The sequence below is a fragment of the Xiphophorus couchianus genome, chromosome 20, assembly GCF_001444195.1.
Source record: "Xiphophorus couchianus chromosome 20, X_couchianus-1.0, whole genome shotgun sequence".
NCBI lineage: Eukaryota > Metazoa > Chordata > Actinopteri > Cyprinodontiformes > Poeciliidae > Xiphophorus > Xiphophorus couchianus.
This window is the reverse complement of record NC_040247.1, coordinates 4,983,511-5,002,226: the sequence shown is the minus strand read 5'-3', so window position 1 is coordinate 5,002,226 and position 18,716 is coordinate 4,983,511. Positions and strand designations below refer to the sequence as shown.

Genomic DNA, 18,716 nt, shown 5'->3' with positions numbered 1-18,716 from the left:
GAATGTAAATAATTCATTAAGCAAACACAGGGTGAACACAGTGAATCCCTGGATTTTAAAGTTTAACAGCCCAAGTAATTTCAAGAGTTGAGCTATATGAACACAGACACCATATCCAAACACCTCCATGTAAAGTGTGTGATGTTGTAAGTAGACAGAGAAAGTCAAAGCAAAGTAAGGTCAGCTCTTTGTAGCAAAGGAAATAATTAAGGCTTCAGATTACAGCTTATATTTCATTTTAGGTTGAGGAGGAAATAAAGTACACTGTTTAGGAATTGAGGTGAATATGAGGGGAAATTCAAGTAAAATGACAATTTTCATCTGTGTTTCTAATGCACTACCACTTAGTGTAAGATTTCTAGCAACGTGCTTCAGCTCATGCATTTGTTTAAGCAAAAGAATAAACTGAAAGTGTGAATCAATTCCAGCTACTGCCTTTCACTTATAAATGATACCAGACATTTATTTACTCTATATAAAAAGACATATAACCACTTTTGCTTACCGTCTCACACTAAGCCTTTCCTGTTTTGGGTCAGTTTGCTGATTGTCAGAGTAATTATAAAGATGTTTTTTGTTTGTTTGTTTGTTTGTTTTTTGCTTTCCTAAAAATCAAACATTTACATAGATTTCTTTTATATTAGACTCAGTTTCTGACCAATATACTATCATGACAAAATTATTAGAAGACCCCCTAGCATTTAAGGGTGACTGTAAGATAAAAATACTTTCTTTGAAAGGTAATGTTCACCTCCTTCATAGGAAACTTGACATTTAGAGTTGCGAAATTCAGATTATGAGCTATATGAATTAATAAGATACTTTCACAAGAGTATAGACACTAAAACACAATTTAATTAGAGCATGTCTTGCCCTCTAATGGACAAGAGATCTGTCCAGGTGTGCCTCTCATCCGACAACTGCTAGAGATAGGAAGCTGCTTCCCCATGACTGTCCAAGGAAGAGCGTAAAATAAATTAGCCACATGTCCACAAAGTTATTACAGCATCTATAATGGCAATGGATGGATGGATGGATGGATGGATGGATGGATGGATGGATGATGGCCCTTTGAGTAATGACAAAACTGACAAAACTGACAAAAATGAAATCAAACTCGGGTGCTTGATTACAGTTGTGCAATACTGCCACTTGGTGGACAACCCCTGCAAGCATCAGATAATCTGAAAAACGTTTTTTATATATATATTAATTCAGTTATATATTTAATTATGAACATAATTAAATATATATTTAATTATAGCAGGTTGGCTATTTGAATAAATATTTTTGCGACGAGATCCAATAATTCAAAGAAATACAAACTTGTTCGACCTTACACTAAAGAAGGAAAATGATAGTTGAAAATGTCAGCAGTGATCTAATAAGTAAAATTAGATTATATCTACACATCATGTTTAACTGCGCAGCGGATAGGAATGCATAAAAAAAAAATTCTCATTTGATACAAGTATGTTTTTTTATTTTAGGTTACTGAGCTCACACAGGAAGAGATTGTGCATGTTTGCACGCGCGCGCGCACGCACGCACACACACACACACACACACATGTCCGCACCTTCTTGTCTGCCTTTCATCATCACCGCTGACAGGAAGAAGCGCTCTATCGACTCTTGTTGGAGGTTTTATTTGAGCAGCCGCTAATATTTCGGGCGGATCTTACTATAGCTGTGACTCGGCTTCCTTTCCTTTTCTACAACTTCATGCGCACAACTTTTGAAAAGTCTAGTTTGAAAGGAGATTGCTGAAAAGGACTGATAAAAGTGAATCACTGAAAGCTGGAGATGACTTCTGGAGGCATGGGGCTTGGGGGATTGGGGCAGGACATAAGCCAAGCGGAGTTAGACTTTTCGGATCTGTTTCTCTACAACACACCCGGAGAAGATTTCCCCGTTGGCTGCGTCAAAGGTGAGTGTTTGTTTAAATCACAAAGCCTTCAATTTTATGTTAATTAATTAATTCATTTTTTTAACCTAATTGTGGGATAAAAATGTCTGCAATAAAACTGTACTGTTCATTCAATTATGTGCTGCTTTTATTTTATAGTTTCCCGAGTGGACTTTTGTTCAACAAGTTTAGTTAGTACAACTTTTTTGCAGTTATTTTAATAACAATATGGTGTAGTTATAACAGATAGTTTTGCATGTGGCTTGTACAGTGTGCTCTGGGGAATGAGTTTCATTTGCAATTTATGGGTCAAAATGAAAATGAACTCCCATGTGATAGCCGAGTAACACTGTCATTATAAATAGGGCTATTCTTGACTTAATAAATCTTTTGTCTGGTTGCTAACAGATGACTCAGGTGCTCTCCTTCAGAATGACAGTCAGCCTCCCTTGCTGATGGTCGATCATCACACCGCACACGTCTCCACCTTGGCCCATCCAGCGTCCAGCCAGGACAACTTCCCTCAAATTCCCACCTCAGACAACCTGCCAGGGGCCGTGTTTGAGTGTCTGGAGCTGACATCAGGAGCCAGTAATATCCCTGCCCCCAGCCCCAGGATTGAGATCACTCCGTCGGGTGATTCTCTCAGCTCTCACACCCTGGAGCCAAGCCCTGGCTCTAAAGCTCTGGGTGCATACAGGGATTGTGTGAGCCCCGCTAGTAGCAACTCCTCTTCAGGCTGGCCGGCGGATATCTGCTCTCCCTTGAACTCACCCAGTGTCTCTCCTCCAAACGGTGGCAACTACAGCAACTCCTGTTCTGCCTTGGACCTGTGCCCAGGCTTGCAGGGCATCCATACTTCCTCTGCACACTCCTCTCCAGGGACCTCGCCTCGCAACAGCATCACGGATGAGACCTTCCTGCAGCCGATTCACCAGCGCTCGACCTCTCCGCTTCCCCACCAGCGTTCCCGCTCCACCTCACCACAAGGCAAACGCTGTTTTGACCAGAGCCACCCCTGCCAGGGGGGTACGCCAATCAAGCAGCGCTCCCGGAGCCCCAGTCCCAACCCGTCACCCCACGAGCCGTACTACATCCACCCATATCAGGCCCAAGCAGAGTTTCAGTCCCATGTTCAGACGGCACCACAGGCCCTGGAGGAAGTGCTCAACCACCTCAGTTCAGGTTTTCCTAGAGTTGGAGCTCCTGTAGGGGTGGGAGCCACTCATCCACAGCCCCCTAGACAGGACTGTGTTTATGGAGACAGGTATGACTGGGCGATTGATCATGAGAGGATGGGCAAGTCTGGAGCTGAGGTGAAATCTGAGCCCTTCTACATTCTCCCATCTGTTTGGCCTCCCACTCAGCCAGTACATCAACCCACAACATGCACATTCAGGTGCTTGGTTTAACCTCTTTTCTTAGTTCAAATTAAATATTTATTTTTATTAGGTATCAGAATGTCTGATATGCTAGATGCTTTGCAAATGTTTGCAATAAATGTTTTCATTTTATTCCCTCATTCCCTCAGTGGTCTCTCTGTGGCACCACTCCCGTCCTTGGAGTGGAGTCTACCCAGTCAGTCCGGCCAATACGAGCTTCTGATCCAGCAGCAGCCCAGATCCCACCATAGAGCTCACTATGAGACCGAGGGCAGCCGAGGAGCAGTCAAGACGCCCAACGGAGGCCATCCTGAAGTTCAGGTGTGTACGACCAAGATGAGTTTCCATTGACCATATAATTGCACAAATTGGAATTACAAAAAACACATTTGGTTAATGGAAACATGCCGATTTCAAAATAGCAAATTTTTATTAATAAAAAGTTTTTGTGCCAGGATGAGGTGGTTTTTCAACTGTATCAATATTTGTATATTTCGCAAAACAATGGAAACAATTTTTGTGCATTATGCGAGTCGTGAGATCAATAACCAGATGTTACTACTGGTGGAAAAGATGAAGAAGACGATAGGAAGCGGTAGGAGCATTATGGTTTGGCATATTTTTTAATGACGTATCTTGTAAACTATCTTATTCATAAGTGATTTTAATTGCATTTCTTATTTAATGGAAACCCCACAATTGCAAAATTGTTTTGTTTTTTTACATTAGCAGAATATCAACAAAGTTTTGTGCATGATGGAAACCCATCGACTGAGAAAGAAATAGGCTTCTCGCTTTACAGATTACTAGGAGAAAAGCATGAGAATAAGGAAGAGATTATATATGTGGGGTGGTATTTCCTGGTTTGGTGTTCATGTAGAGCTAACAGCCATGCAAATAAAGAAATAGTCCCTGCTTCCATCTGTGATGATGTTTAAGCCATGCTTTGTTCCAGTCTGCTAAAGTGAAAGTTATTCAGACAACAAATATGTTAGCATGATAGACAAATATTGACACACGGTTTTTGCTTGCTGCTTTACTGAGTTGAAATAATGGCTAACTGTTGGTTTTCCCAGTAATGCTGCCCAGTACTATGCAAAGCAGTTCTGAATCCTTTCTACAAAGAGTAATTCTTTGCTGCAACAGCATGTCAGGTAGCTTGAATTCAACATAAAGTATGTGTGTAATTTCTTGTGTCGCCTTCCTAAGCTTCGGGGATACCAAGGCACAAGTCCGCTGGGGCTGCAGGTCTTCATCGGGACAGCAGATGAGAAGCTTCTGAAACCGCACGCCTTTTACCAGGTCCACCGCATCACTGGGAAGACCGTCACCACACCAAGCCTGGAAAGGATCATCAGTGGGACAAAGGTTTTGGAGATCCTTCTGGAGCCAAAGAGCCACATGAGAGTGGTGTGAGTAAAGTTGGTTTTAAAGCAAAAATTAGAAAATTCACACTCAGACTTACAAGTCCTGGCATGGTAGTAACACATTATTGCAATTCAGTTGTGTGTGACCTCATTCTTTTTAAGTGAATCTGCAAACACCACTGTGCAGGGTCTCTGCATACCTAACAGTGCCTCAGATGGAGAGATACAGCAGAGTAGTTTGGTTTGTTTTCTTCTGACTTTTTATTGCAATGAAAGCTCAGATTGTTCTGAAAAATCAGCCACAAAAACCCTGGTTACTTGGGAGAGTGTCAAGGTTTTTCAACGTTTCTCACTCCAAAATGATGCTGCTGTTACTGCTGACGGAAACAAGAAACGCATCACTTCCTGTGTGTTGGAGAGTTTTTCCAAGAAACACCTATCATACTGTGTTTTTTTTGCAGTGGCAGAAATGTCTGATGAGTCAAAAAAAAAAATTGTGGCAAAAAGGCATTTTTAAACAAAACTAGGTCAGGGACATGTTTATTCTGTACAAGGGGCAAACTGCTGTAAGGAAAGCACAAACCACAGAATCACCAAAATGCACAAAATAAACAGTATACAAATGAAAAAAAACTTGCAAAACAGGTGTGAATAAACTATTCTTAAAAATATTGCAACTATTACCAAAATAGGGCTCCACAAAAGAAAAGAATGGATTTAAAAACCTTTTTCATCCAAGAAATCTGGCAGTTAGCATTTTTTCCATCTGTGTTTGTTCAGGATTGACTGCGTTGGCATTCTGAAGTTAAGAAATGCTGACATTGAGTTGCGGAACGGCGAGACGGACATCGGACGGAAGAACACGCGCGTCCGTTTGGTGTTTCGTGTCCACATCCGTGAACCCGGAGGCCATTTTGTGTCTCTTCAAGTTGCTTCCAACCCCATCGAATGCTGTAAGAAGCATATATGTGCAAAAATTATATTATTAGACGATTGCTGTTATTATTGTTATTGCTGGTGGTGATGGAGCTGTGTTCATGTTGTCTGCAGCTCAACGCTCGGCGCAGGAGTTCCCCGCGGTCGAGAGGCAGGACCTGGACCGCTGCTCCGTACTTGGCGGTCAGCAGATGGTCCTAACTGGACAGAATTTCACGTCTGACTCCAAAGTGATATTTTCTGAAAAGACACAAGGTGAGAGCTTCTTTTGTAAGCCAGTAAATGTTTACCCACTGACAAGATAAATAACAAGCTGCATGGAATATGAATAGAATGTTATGTAATGACACAAATGCATGCATTTGTTTATGTATTTTCAAAATAAATATAAATCAACTCTTGTGGTTCAAAATGTGAGCCACAAAATGTGATGCAATCATGTTTATAAGAAGGGTTCAACATTAATTTCACGACAAAACGTGGTAAAGACAAATTATTCACTGAACAGAATTTCAGTGTTCTATTTCTTGTAGCTCCCTGAGTTAAAAATGAAAATTTATGTAAAAATTGGGGTGTGGTTGTAGAGGGAATTGGGTGAAGTCATATCTATATCTTGCATATTTGGCTGAGCTTAATCTTATTAAGAACCTGAATAATAGAATGTCTCCCAAAACCTAGAAAAGCCAGTTTAACACAAAAAGTGGTGGTGTTACAAAGTTTCTCGATGTGTGTCTTTTCTGTTGACCTCCAATTCTCACATGGTTATTTTTGGCTTTAGAACTACTGGTATGATTAAAATAAACTAATAATCATAATCTGTGGCCTTGCAGTATCCTGCCCGAGGGTGCCCACCTACACCTGTAGTATTTTTATTTTTAGATTATTTGCATATCACCTGGGAAACATCCCACACTTTTAGCTTTGACAAAGCAAAGGCGCATTTTCAAACTATTACATTTTGCACTGCAAGTGAAAACTTTTATTTATGTCTAAATGGAAATTTATCACCTCTTTGGCGCTCCTTCTGCCCACACAGATTTGCCTGGCTGCTTGGCGTAAGAGGTGGATAGGTACAGTCGGTAGCATGTAAAGCTTCACTGTTGCTTGGCGCAGGGTTTTGTGCAACAGGATGTGGTTAGACAGGCTGATAAAGATTTAGACCTAGAGCAGAGGCTTTGTTTTTTTTTTTTTCTTTTTCACTGCGTGGGCTGCACAGAGACACAGAGGTAAAAACAGAGGTGGGAATGTGACACTAAAGCAGACAATACTCTGTTTTCCACTGCTTATGAACAAATACGACTACAATTTCAACTTTCCCTCACTTTTTACATAGTTTTAGTTTTTTACATACACATTTTGTATCAAAGAGATGAGTCAAAAATGCATCAATTTTACATATTTGAAGTTGCTTTTGTAGTTTTTTTTTTTTTTTTACATTTTCACAGAGGCAGGTTTGTTTTATGTTTCTACCAACACCAAATAAAGTAAAACATTACTAAAATCTAAGCGTTACATTTCTTGATGTTCTTATCTAACTTCTGGCAACAAAGCTTTTAGAGTGCAAAAGTTTTAAAGCTTTTCTATATATTTTCACTCCAAGGACTGAAATCAAAAAAATGATAGATCTGATCGGTTCTTTCAGGTTCCTCGGAAAAGACAGAGGAACCAATGTTATTGGTATAACATTTTATACATTTTAAAAATATATTTAAGCAAACTGTGTCTTTATTCACAAAACAGCCCAAAGATTCTTTTCTTAGGTTTTGTCATTCATTGGCAACTCTGATTTATCCCATATGTTTAGGAGCATTTCTAAGACTGAAAGGTTCATAAGTCAGGGTGAAAAGGCTAAAAACGCCAACAAATCAGATCTTTATTTAAAATTGATCATGTGAAGTGAAAACAAGGAAAAAAAGAAACAAAAATACTGTTGATCAAGACAACATTCTAATTTTCTGGGATTTTAAAATCAAAATATAAAGAAACAAGGGGTGATTTGACATGATTGTCCAATACTATGATAATTTATACTGACAAAATGAAAAACAAATGATTGCTGGGTGACATGGTTGATAAAACTGTGTTTCTCTCTTCTTTTAGATGGCCAGCAAATCTGGGAGGTGGAGGCCACTGTGGACAGAGACAAAACCCAAGCAGTAAGACGGCCAACTTGCTGGCTTTGACACATGAACTGTCATGTATATGCAAGTAAACATTTGTCTTTAGGCTTGGTAAAGATGGACAAAAAGCCTTCAAATAAATTCATCTTTTACTACAGTAGAAATGCCCAAAATTAAATGCAACCATTTAAATTGGGGTAGTTTTTTTCCCTGATGGTACCGTTTCTGTAACAATTCGTTTGACAAAAAGCAACCGAAGTTCTTTTTTTTCCATTCACATAAAAATAACTATAAGTAATGATCCAGGTCTTTCTACATCCTCAAAGTCATCTGATTCATTTTGTTTTCATTTTCCTAGAATATGCTGTTCGTTGAGGTTCCTCCTTATCGAGACCGAAACATTTGCCAGCCGGCTAAAGTCAACTTCTATGTCATCAACGGAAAGAAGAAGCGCAGTCAGCCTCAGCATTTCATCTATACTCCTGTAATAGGTGTGTAACTGTCAGTTCTCGCAGCTTTCACGCTAGAAGGAGAAACAGGTTTATCTGCTAAACATGTTAATTCATGACCAGCTGAAGCTCAGCTGGGGTTAAAAAAATGGTAATGGTATGAGACTTGCCTCAGAAGGCTGATGTTGGAAGATTACATTAAGCATAATAAAATGACAAAATGACGTTTCATTTATGACCTGATATAATGATTCGAATAAAAGGTTGTTTTGATGTGGCTTAAAACAAACAATGTTGGTCAACTATATTTCTCATATTAAGTCAAGAGCAATACAGGAAATTGCAAAACTTTACCCAGATAAACTGAAATAGCTTCAATCTAAAAATAAGTAGATGGAGTTAACATCCAGAGACCTGATAACGGCCTGATCAATTAGACAGTTTGAGCTTGCAGCAACAAGCAGCAGACAGAAAAACATTTTATACTTGGAGAGAAAAGTTAACCTCTAAGGGGAAAATGTGTCACTCCACTGCTGAAAAGCATTTTACAAATTGTCATCCTCCCATTAATTTATGACACACATTTGGCACAGTCTCAATGGCATAAATTTATAGGATATTCACATCTTTTGTGGCGTTACTGGAACTGTTTCCTTGGAGGAAAATGTTTTCTTACATTTCAGGGGTCTCTATTTTATTAAACAAGGATTTTAACTGCTGCCATGTCTTGTTTACTGATTTGCTTTGATTTTTAATTAAATGTTTTATTTATTTATTTATTTATTTATTTTATTTTTCTTGCCCTTAAATCAAATGTATTATTATACTGATTATGAGAGAAGTATTAACTTGACAAAATATTCTGAATCACTGATAGGAATATTTTTGCCTAAAGTGATCTCAAACAGCACATATCTACATTTTTCAGACTGATAAATCTAGGATAATATAATCTATGGAAGAACTTTCCTTTCTTAGAAATCTTACATAAAGATATCACTAATTTTTGGCATGCATTTCTTATTTTTTGGAGAAAGATATTGTTATTTTGGAGTGAAATAACCTAAGTAATTTTGTATCATCAGTGTTGATTCAGTCTTAAACCAAGTACATGTTAGCTGTTGAAGTTTGAACTTTTTGCCAGTAAAACTCTGACCTCATTTTTGAGTTACAGAAGTTGATGCTTGATGTTTTGCACATGTTCATAACCTACTGTGGCTAAAAACAGCCCTGATGAGATGAGACTGTTTGTTGTCACAGCTGCAGCCTCTCTGTCATGCTCGCTTATGCTAAGCAGTGTTGTGATGTCAGCAGGACATTTTCATGTGTCAAATTGTCTTTATTTTCTAGCAATCAAAGCAGAGCCTCGGGATGACTACCCTCTGGATTCATACAACTGCTCAGACAATCATCACCTGTCTGCCATTTCAATGAAGTCCCTTTACCATCACTTTGAGCAAGACATCAACCCTCCAACCTTGAATGTTTCGTCCGCACTCTACCATCTAGCCACCGTAGACCCCAGAAGCCATATGCTACCACCCGATTCTTTCGAGGAGCCAGCTTATTACCAGTCCAGAGCTGGGAATGTGGTCAACAACCCAGTGATGTACCACTCTGCAAACCAGCTCTACAGCAACTACAACACCAACCATCCTGCCTCCGGTCCCAGTCAGTGTGTCAGCGCCCGAACCCCCATGAGCAAACTGGGCGAGGGTCCGCAGATTGGGGATTCCTTTGAAGCCTGTTTGGTGCCGAGGCATCAGGGTTTTGTGCCACCTCTGGGAAAGTCGCCACCTTCGAGATACGTTCAAGTGAAGGCAGGAAGCCAGATTCAGCCAGTCGGGCAGCCGCTTACCCAGATCGGATCTGCTAAAGGAAACCATGACGATAAGGCTCCAGAGAAGATAACCATTAAACAGGAGAATCTCAGCTATGCCTATCTGGAGGATGGTGAGTATTAATGTGTGTGAAGTTGTATTTTCCCAGATGTTCTACAAAATGTTAACAAACAGAAATACTGCATTTAAATCAATAGGAAAGGATCATTGCAAAAAGTCTTAGCCCGTATCTTTGGTTTAGTTTTTAGTGCAAATATCTCAGTACACTTGAGATAAGAAAAAACTATCTTACAAATAACATTTCAGCAAGATATAGAGCTTGTTTTAAGCCAATAATTATTTTAATATTGATGATGACGTTTTTGCTGCATTGGCAGATTATTTCACTCATAACAAAAACCTTCTCCCATGTCAGTTGTGAATTAATCTGCCTGTGGAACAAATACTTTTTCATCAATATTAATCATTATTGACTTAAAACAAGCTTTTAATCTTGCTGAAAAGTTCCTTAAGTTATTTTTGCTTATTTCAAGCATACTAAGATATTTGCACTCAAAACTAGACCAAAATACTTGCTAAGATTTTTTTGTTTTTATAGTGATAATATAAAAAGTCAATAATATAAGAAGAGATGAAAAAAAACACAAGCCAGAATACATGAAGCAAAGTATATGGAAACACAGAGCTGCCATATCAGACCTAAATAATGCCACAATTATACTTATAAATGTTATATTTTCATGTTTGTAAATGTTTTAACAATATTAATATCTCACTTGAAAGAACAGAAATCCACATATACAATACATATATATATATATATATATATATATATATATATATATATATATATATATACATATATATATATATATAAATTGATAGCCAGCCTATAGTTTATCTCCCACTTACAGAAAAAGAACATATTTAGACACTACATAAGGAAGTAGATCAGGCTATCAACCCAAAAGGAAACATCTATGTGGAGTTTTATAAGTCCAATTTCAATCAGCAACACTTAAAGAACAACAATATACCGTCTGTAGAAATATTAAACAATACAATGGATCAGACAGTGAAAAACTTGATAACTGAAGAAAACATGGAATTGAAAGAGAACCTTACGTTATAGTTTAGGGTCAATTTGTTGCATCATTTTCTCAGAACCCTGTTCCCAAAGGTAAATACTAGAGTATTTTACACTGTTTTTCTGAGCAGTCAATATCTATATGCAAACTGTAACTAAAGCTGTGATGATGCATATATTTATCAAGTCTCAAATATCTCCATGCTGATATGCAGGGACAGGCAGCTGTGACAGATCAGCCAGGGGTAAAATAATGTGACTGTTTTTCTGAAATAGCTCTTTATATGTGTTACAGTTTAAATTACAGACTAAATTCAGTTAACGTATTAACTGGAAATAATTTTGTTTATTTTCAGAGTAAACAACAGTTGTTTGTTTACACTGAAACTATGTTTGAATTTGATGTAATACTCTACAAAATTTGAGAACTAATGGTATATATAACAGGCAGATACACAGACAGTTCACTAGTAATTTTAAGAAAAACCCCAAAGACCAGATCTCATCTTAAATCAATCATCTTGTAATATGTTTCTTAACAGTGAGACAAGCCTCAGGAAATGTAGATATTTTTGATAAAAGTGTTTTAAACATGACTAAATTTGACCTAAGGACTATTGAATAAATTAAAAATTAAAAAAAAAAAAGACAGATCATCAAAATGCTTGTGTAAGGAGAAGGTTCTGTAGCCTGGGGGATGGGTGTTTGTGGCCCGGTCTGCAGTGCAAACAAGCACCATGCAACTATACATTTGCAAATCCTTCCATGTGGTTTTCAGTCGGGCCTTTCTATCCACTTTCCTGTCTGTTTCAGTCTCACTCTCACTGTCTCTCTCACACACTTTCTGAGTTGTAATGAGTATACCCAATTTCCTTTCAACCAAATCTACTATAACTAACCTAACAATTGTGATGGGAAAGAGCTTACACTGTTGTAAAGAGAGAAAGTGTCTGGCTGGACCTCTTTGGAGGCAGGCAAAAACAGGAAGTAAACGGTACACATGCAAATATATGCTGATACAAAATAACAATAATAAAACACCCAAGTTCTCAATCTGGTCTTTGAAACAAAGCGGAGAATTCATTTTGCTTTTACATTCTGTGATATAAAATATACCAAAGCTGTTTAGAAACCAGCGCCAACGACACCAGAGCAAAGTCAGGGATATCTAGTGGACAATAATGTAACTGCAGTCGTTCTTCCATACACTGTCAATCATTGATGGACTCACAAAGGTTTTATTAAATCATGTCATGGAGGGGGAACTTGGTGACTTAGGTCAGAGAGGTGCCAACCACAAACCTCAACATCCCTGGTTCAAGTCCTGTGAAGGACGTTTGTTTCACTCCCCACGCCCTCCCCACCACTTCTCACTGATTATTTTCTCACAGTCTACATTGAGCCATTACAAAATAGCAGAACAAGTCCAGACTCTGGCGCCACCTATTGGCGACATTGAATAAAACAATCTGACCTCACTTGGGTTTGTGCATGAACTTCTTGTTTTCTGTTTTTTAGTAAATGACATCATAAGAAGAGACATGAAAGGCCACAGTGGAGACTGATCCTGCAATACTTAAGCGTCTCTGAAGACCAAGACTTCTAAAATGTTATTGGAAATATATTGCAAGCTGATATAATATTGGTTTGTATGGTTTTTAATTTCAAGGCAGCATCATGTTACTGGTGGATTCAGAAAGAATAGTGGTTCAGCTTTGTAAGAACTTTAAAATCAGCCATTTATAAAGATATACTATGTATCTATTTTGCCTTTAATCACTTTTGAATTCTTTCTGTTCATATTATTGTACAATTGCTCTTTTAAGAATGTAGAAACTATTTTATATTAAATAAATTCAGTTTATATGAGTCTGGGTGTGAAATGTGATTATTTTAAGTTTGAATGGCTGAAGGAAACAAACACTGAATCAGAATCACAAACTTAATACTTTAATATCTTAGTTTTGCATGTATGACCTCTAAAGATGTAACATTTTCACTGTTTCATTTTCCAGATCACACACATAGTGTCAGCTCAAGTCTCCAGTTTGAATGAGTATATTTTTATCTGCACCAACTGAAAATCTAGAGTTTTTATGTATCATGAACACAGATTTAGTAGTATACAAAAATCATGGTAATACTGGAGCTTCAGCTTGTACCCCATTGAAATACCCAGCTGGAGAAGAACCCATGAGAACATATTAGCTGAATGAGGCAGTTTCGCGACAAATCATACTTTCCCAGAGCCACAAAGGGTTTACATTGTATTTTATTCATTCTGTGTAAACTAAAAGTGCACCTTTAAACACTGCATGAAAAATATATACATATATTAGAAGTTTCATTTAATTTAGTTATTTTTAATTTCTGATATTTTGTTGCCTTTTCTAGGCTTTTAAATTCTGCTGTGTCCTTTTGAGGGTTTGTTCAAACACAGAGGAGTTTATCCATTTTTCAACATTCATAATTTTGTTGTTGCAGACTGAGGGTAAGAACAAATATACAGGACTTTAGAGAGGTGCAAGTATGTCTTTGGAGTAATGATGTCCTATTACTGTTACAAGAACAAAGAAGATTAAATAATAAAAAGAACATCTCATTGGTGTAATAATAATAATAATATACGGATTTATTTAATCTCCGTTTTTTATAAAATCATCGCTTCAAAAGAAAAGCAACGCTAGAGGGCAACATTTTCAAATTAATCTTCTATTATAAAGGAAGTAGACGGCATGTTGAGTGCGTCACTTCCGGGTTTTTTTTCTTTCCTCTTTTTTTCTGGTTTGTAATAACTACAATATTTCCCCCCCGTTTATTCTTACAGTGCAAAGTCTTTCCATGTGTTTCTTTTGACGATAGTACGTTTTGGACCAAATAAACAACCGAGGATTTTGCGTCATTGCTGGTGAGCTTTTCATCCAGTCACCCAGCAAAGACATGATTTAGCGCAGATTTATTTCTACTCAGCTCTTTGTTTTACCATATCCTCTCTGTGTTTACAGATCGGCTCTAAAGCTGCATGACACTGTATGTTAGCTTTGCACATCCGAGGCTATCATGCATCCAATTTTAACTTTAACCAGCTAATTTCGAGACACTGTTAAGTAATCCTACTGCTGTTGGTTGGACAGGAAGTTTTGTCGGACGAAATAAGTCCAGACACAGCAGCATCATGTCTGAAGAGCTGGACCTGTCACCTCCGGAGGTACCTGAACCCACCTTACTGGAAAGCATCCTGCGCTATGGGTTGTTCCTGGGTGCCATTTTCCAGCTGATCTGCATCCTGGCCGTCATAATGCCCGCATCCAAGAGTCACGATCAGGTGAGTGGACTCCACTTGGAGGGGCAGGAATCCGATCCAGTATTTAAATATTGTTTCCATCCTAAAAAATATGCTTTCCTCTTATCTGGACAACAAGAATCCAATGATATGCGTTGAAATAATTGCTTTGTTCTTAGACTGTGAAACATTGTTTTTGTGTACAAGAAAGATAATACTGTCACAAAATGTCTACATTTATTTCTGCTATTTTCCAAACTGCCTACTGGATAATATATATATATTTTTTTTAATCTAACCGAACAGTAATCATTTGTAGACGATGATCTGATTCTGATTTTTTCACAAATATATACACAAATACAAATATTTATACATTATACTATGTTATCCTTTGTACCATTTTACAAGATACAATGTAGTTTCCACATAGGGATGTTTTTCTGCAGCATTACACACATGTACATTAATGTATATAACTTAAAGCAAACAATTTTCAAAAAGCCTTTTCAGCTCTACCATCTCATCATACACATCTCAAGCTATAAAATAAGCAGCAGCTGCTTTGGTCAGATTTAGGTTTTTGATAACAAATACTGGTGTAAAACAAAGGATGGATATGTTGAAAAGAACCTCAGAAAAGGCAAGGCAAGGCAACTTTATTTATGTAGCACCTTTCAGCCAAAGACAATTCAAAGTGCTTGTACAAAGAAGTTAAAAACAACATACAACAGAATAAAAATAAACAAAATAAACATTACAAATTTGAATATAGTTAAAAAAAAAATTTAAAAAAATTTAAGAATAGGCAACGTCAAATAAGAAGGTTTTTAACCTTGTTTTAAATAAACTCAATGTAGGGGCAGTCTTACAGTGAGCAGGAAGCTTATTCCAGAGTGTTGGAGCATAAAAACTAAAAGCTGCTTCACCGTGTTTAGTTCTGACTCTTGGAATGGTTAGAAGGTTTGATTCTGATGATCTTAAAGGTCTGAGTGGTACATATGGTTGAAGATCAGAAATGTAGTCTGGGTTTCTATTATGAAGTGCTTTGTAAACCATTAAGGAGATTTTAAATTATATTCTTCGAGCAACAGACAGCCAGTGCAGGGATCTTAGAACTGGACTGATATGCTGTTCTCTTTTTGTTTTAGTTAGGACTCTTGCAGCAGCATTCTGCAGAAGCTGGAGCAAAGAAAAGAAAATAACCTAATTTGACGTTGGTCCAGGTGCTCCCCTGGGAAAAAAGATGCCTTTTATTATTATTATAGCTTTTTTTTGCATCTTTTTACCAGGGTTTTTGCCCATTGATGTTGAGGTCATTGTATGTGCTTTCTTTTCTTCTCATAACATGACATGGTATAAGTTTGACTAAAACAAAAAACACACTTTGTTTGGGACAGAACATTATAGTTGCTTTAAATTGAGGAGAGATTGTACTCTAAGCACCGTCTATTTTCTCTTTGCCACGTCTTTCAGCTCAAAACCAAATTCAGCCACATTAGATGAAGTTTAGTCAGAAAATCCTTTAAGATTATCAGCTATTTTGTAACCTTCTTGTGGGGGGTCAGTGACCTAATTTTTTATCATTTTTTGGGGGTGTCACTCTCAGAACCAGATGACTGTAGTTGCACTGACACTGTAAAGTCAAATTTGCTGATTCAGCTACAAGACTTTATATTAAGGAAATGGACCCTGGTAATCTGCTGTTACATAGAAAACAATTCTGGTGAAACCATAGCCTCTTAAAAACAAGAGTTGGGCTCAAGTTTTGATTTATTTTGAATTGTTTTCTTATCTCCTCACCCATATTACCAACGTACATAGAAACCTGCTTTTTGTAGCCGTTGATAAACTCCTAGAATAAGACTAGAGGGAACTACCTACAAATTTGATTAACTCACCTCAAATCACCACTAGAAGAACAGGAAACCAACCCATGTTAATGAACTCTACCAATTCTGCAAAAAGAAATTTATAGACATCCAACCAGAATTATGTCAGAAGCTTTTTGTTAAGGACTAAAAAGTATGCAGTTGAAGAACAGGTTGCTAAGAGACAATTTATAAAGTATAGTATTATCTCTACCTGGCCTAAGTATTTTATTTAGGCCTGTTATGGATAATACCTTTAGACCAGAGAAAATTCAAAATAAATTTCAGCTCTTGCACCAACACTTTGTTAAAAAAAATATTATGCTGGAGATTAGGGTCAATAATAAAAAAAGATTCTCACTTTTTAATCTCAGAATTCTGCATTTTTTTCCCCTTCATAGTTCTGAATTTAATCAGTCACGTAAAATAAAATCAGATAAATTCCTCCAAAAGGTTAGATCTCCTCCTGCACAATTCACATCTCTATCATTTAAGATGATGCTCTCAGTTGCTGCACAAAAAGTCAGAATTTTGACTTCTAATTTTGTCATGAAACCCTGGAGAAAAGAAAAGATTCCGATAAAACATGAATCACATCCCCATGAAAGTTGTATGTAAACTTGTTGTATGTAAATTAAGTTTAGGTAACTTGACAAATGTTGACAATAACAGAAAGCATATTCTAAAAACGACCTTACTTGAAAATCTGAAGGAAAAACCACCAAAAGCAGCGCTCCTCATACTATCACTGCCGGAAGAGATTATTTATAGACTCAAGCAATTAAATCCTCTTTTTAATTATTCTATTTTCAGCTGATGAGATTGCCTTAATAAAATACACATGCTGTCACTGTGTCATCTTTAGCAGCAGCACAGTGGCCGTGCTGACAGGAAGAAACACAGCAGATTTGCTTTTGTTGGATGAGCAGAGCACGCATGTTAGCGTTTCATTCAGCTGTCTCTGTTGTGGAAATGAAGTTGCACAAAATCAGTCACCAGGAACATCACAAAGAAATTAATTAGTAGCTCAAATGTCCCAGTTGTTCTACATCCCTAACAGCAATAGTAAGAGCATTATCCTCAGACTACATTTATGTAATTGTCTGATTTCATATATTTTCACCCCAGCCTTCCTGCTCACCTGGAGAGTTTTATTGTTTCTGTTGCTTGCTCCACAGGAGGAGACCGAATCCACTGAAAGCAAAACTGGAGAACAGATGAAGAAAGCAAAAGGAGCGGCACCTCAGATTCGACAGAAACAAAAGAAGGAGAGCAAAAAGAAAAGATAAATGTTTATGTGCCCTTTTGTTGTGTGTTTTCTCTTTAATCCTTGTTATAAGTTTCTAACTTCATATTACAACACTACATCTGAGTCACTTCAGAATGACCCTCAGCTTAATCTTTACACTCAGCACACACACACACACACACACACACACTAAATGACGTTGTGTTTGCTGATTGTTAATGATTGCTGATAAATATTTGATAGTTTGGGTTTTCTTTTATCTGCTTTTCATATTATATGTGTATGTGTATTACAATAAATAAAATAACTGCCATAACTATATTTATTACCAATCATTTATTTATATAAATGGGTCAGAATTCATTTTAGCTTCTCAACCCAGTTTTGTGGAAAATAATGGCCTGTTTCCTTATAATTGATATTTTTAAATCGCTGCTCAAAATAAGTATTTGTGTGAAGAAAAACATTAACATAAAATGTGATTGTTAGACTATTGTTGACGTTTTCATTCATTATGCTATAAATAAGTAAGGTAAGTCAATTTGGTTATTGTTTCTACTTTTCTTGTGCCAAACTGTTTACTGGATTGACACAGTTTACTGCTTGTCAGGAAAAAAAACTGCTAAACATGTTTTGTCACTTTAAAAAATAGTCATAATTGCATATAAATTATATGATTAACCTCAGAGATTTAATATTTTTCAAATTGATAAAACACGGGCACTGAACTATGCAACCTTTGAAAGTACAATTTATAATGCGTGGAAAAATTTATATAACATACAACATGTTTTTATGAAATGTGATTTAATAATAAAATTAATTGATAAAATACCCGATAGGAAAGTGTACCACTTTTATTTTTCCTTTATAGTCATACTTTTATTAAAGAGGTAAAGTATTTCACGGTTTTTTTTTCCCACATAAAATCACTTGAAGTTTTATAATAATGCGTCACGTTTCTTAGCGTAAGGACTGCGTGTTGCTTAGCAACCAATTTACCTCGCCAGAAAGGAAGCTAACAGCTTTCTCCGTGAGAAAGAAGTGATTTAGGAAGTGTGGAACTTTTATTTCAGTGAAATAAAACAGTTTTGCACCGATCGTGACAACTAAATAACAAACTGTGTTACATCGTGTGTTCGCTCCTGCCTGCCAACGCAGGAGCGTTCTTCTGTATCTTGCGCAACATAAAGCTAATTCCCTACGAAGTTTACGCTACTGCG

The 18,716-nt window shown here is 37.1% G+C and overlaps 2 protein-coding genes across 3 annotated transcripts; both read left to right on the top strand.

The window, feature by feature from the left end:
* Nucleotides 1–1,594: 1,594 nt before the first annotated feature.
* nfatc2b (nuclear factor of activated T cells 2b) lies at nucleotides 1,595–12,959 on the top strand. The gene is made up of 10 exons (XM_028003887.1): nucleotides 1,595–1,929; nucleotides 2,317–3,307; nucleotides 3,440–3,611; nucleotides 4,500–4,702; nucleotides 5,438–5,610; nucleotides 5,708–5,848; nucleotides 7,694–7,749; nucleotides 8,072–8,204; nucleotides 9,513–10,115; nucleotides 12,609–12,959. The coding sequence occupies exons 1-10, from the start codon at nucleotides 1,806–1,808 to the stop codon at nucleotides 12,653–12,655; spliced, it is 2,643 nt and encodes an 880-aa protein (XP_027859688.1). The 5' UTR covers nucleotides 1,595–1,805; the 3' UTR covers nucleotides 12,656–12,959.
* Nucleotides 12,960–13,821: 862 nt separating this feature from the next.
* Nucleotides 13,822–17,814, top strand: manbal (mannosidase beta like). 2 transcript variants are annotated; one of them, XM_028002447.1, is made up of 4 exons: nucleotides 13,823–13,998; nucleotides 14,096–14,120; nucleotides 14,225–14,415; nucleotides 17,423–17,814. In XM_028002447.1, the coding sequence occupies exons 3-4, from the start codon at nucleotides 14,266–14,268 to the stop codon at nucleotides 17,531–17,533; spliced, it is 261 nt and encodes an 86-aa protein (XP_027858248.1). In that variant the 5' UTR covers nucleotides 13,823–13,998; nucleotides 14,096–14,120; nucleotides 14,225–14,265; the 3' UTR covers nucleotides 17,534–17,814. The 2 variants fall into 2 exon arrangements, with proteins under 2 accessions (XP_027858249.1, XP_027858248.1); XM_028002448.1 differs by lacking the exon at nucleotides 14,096–14,120 and having other exon boundaries at nucleotides 13,822–13,998.
* The last annotated feature ends 902 nt before the right edge of the window (nucleotides 17,815–18,716 follow it).